The sequence below is a fragment of the Eimeria mitis genome, genomic scaffold (assembly GCF_000499745.2).
Source record: "Eimeria mitis Houghton genomic scaffold, Emh_scaff6866, whole genome shotgun sequence".
In the NCBI taxonomy this organism is placed as follows: Eukaryota; Apicomplexa; class Conoidasida; order Eucoccidiorida; family Eimeriidae; genus Eimeria; species Eimeria mitis.
In genome coordinates this window covers 472-969 of record NW_013574971.1, presented here as the reverse complement: position 1 = coordinate 969, position 498 = coordinate 472, and the positions used below count along the sequence as shown (strand labels likewise).

The 498-nt window shown below is 37.3% G+C and overlaps 1 protein-coding gene across 1 annotated transcript in view; it reads left to right on the top strand.

The window, feature by feature from the left end:
• Positions 1–190, top strand: part of EMH_0089440 (DnaJ domain-containing protein, putative) — a gene marked incomplete at both ends in the record, with an annotated part of 1,327 nt that extends 1,137 nt beyond the window's left edge. The window contains one exon of the mRNA XM_013501423.1: positions 20–190. Coding sequence (XP_013356877.1) covers positions 20–190 — 171 coding nt within the window. The remainder of the gene's footprint in view (positions 1–19) is intronic.
• Between the last annotated feature and the right edge of the window lie 308 nt (positions 191–498).

The window sequence follows — 498 nt, the reverse complement described above, 5'->3', positions numbered from 1 at the left end:
AGCTGGGGTGTACAGGCAGGTAAAGAAAGCTGGGGTGTACATACACCAGAAGAAAGCTGGGGTGTACAGGGAGGTGAAGAAAGCTGGGGTGTACAGGCAGGTGATGGTTATTACTGTTGGCACCGAAACCCGTCTAGCAGATATCCAAAAAGAGCAAATTGCGGCGCCAGACCCAAATGTAGAGTCATGAGAAAAATTAGAAAAAGATTGAGAACGGGGAGATAGAGATAGTCTTTTTGTTTTTGTTTTTGTTTCTTTTTGTTTTTGTTTTTGTTTTTGTTTGTTTTGTTCTTCTTTGTTTTGTTTTGGTTTGGTTGTATTTGAGAAAAATAAGAAAGAGATTGAGAACGGGGAGATAGAGATATTCTTTTTGTTTTTGTTTTTGTTTTTGTTTCTTTTTGTTTCTTTCTTTTTCTTTGTTTTGTTTTTCTTTGTTTTTTTTTCTTTTTCTTTGGTTGGGGGTGGTTTGGTGGGCTTGGGTCGCTGTTCTTTTTTCTG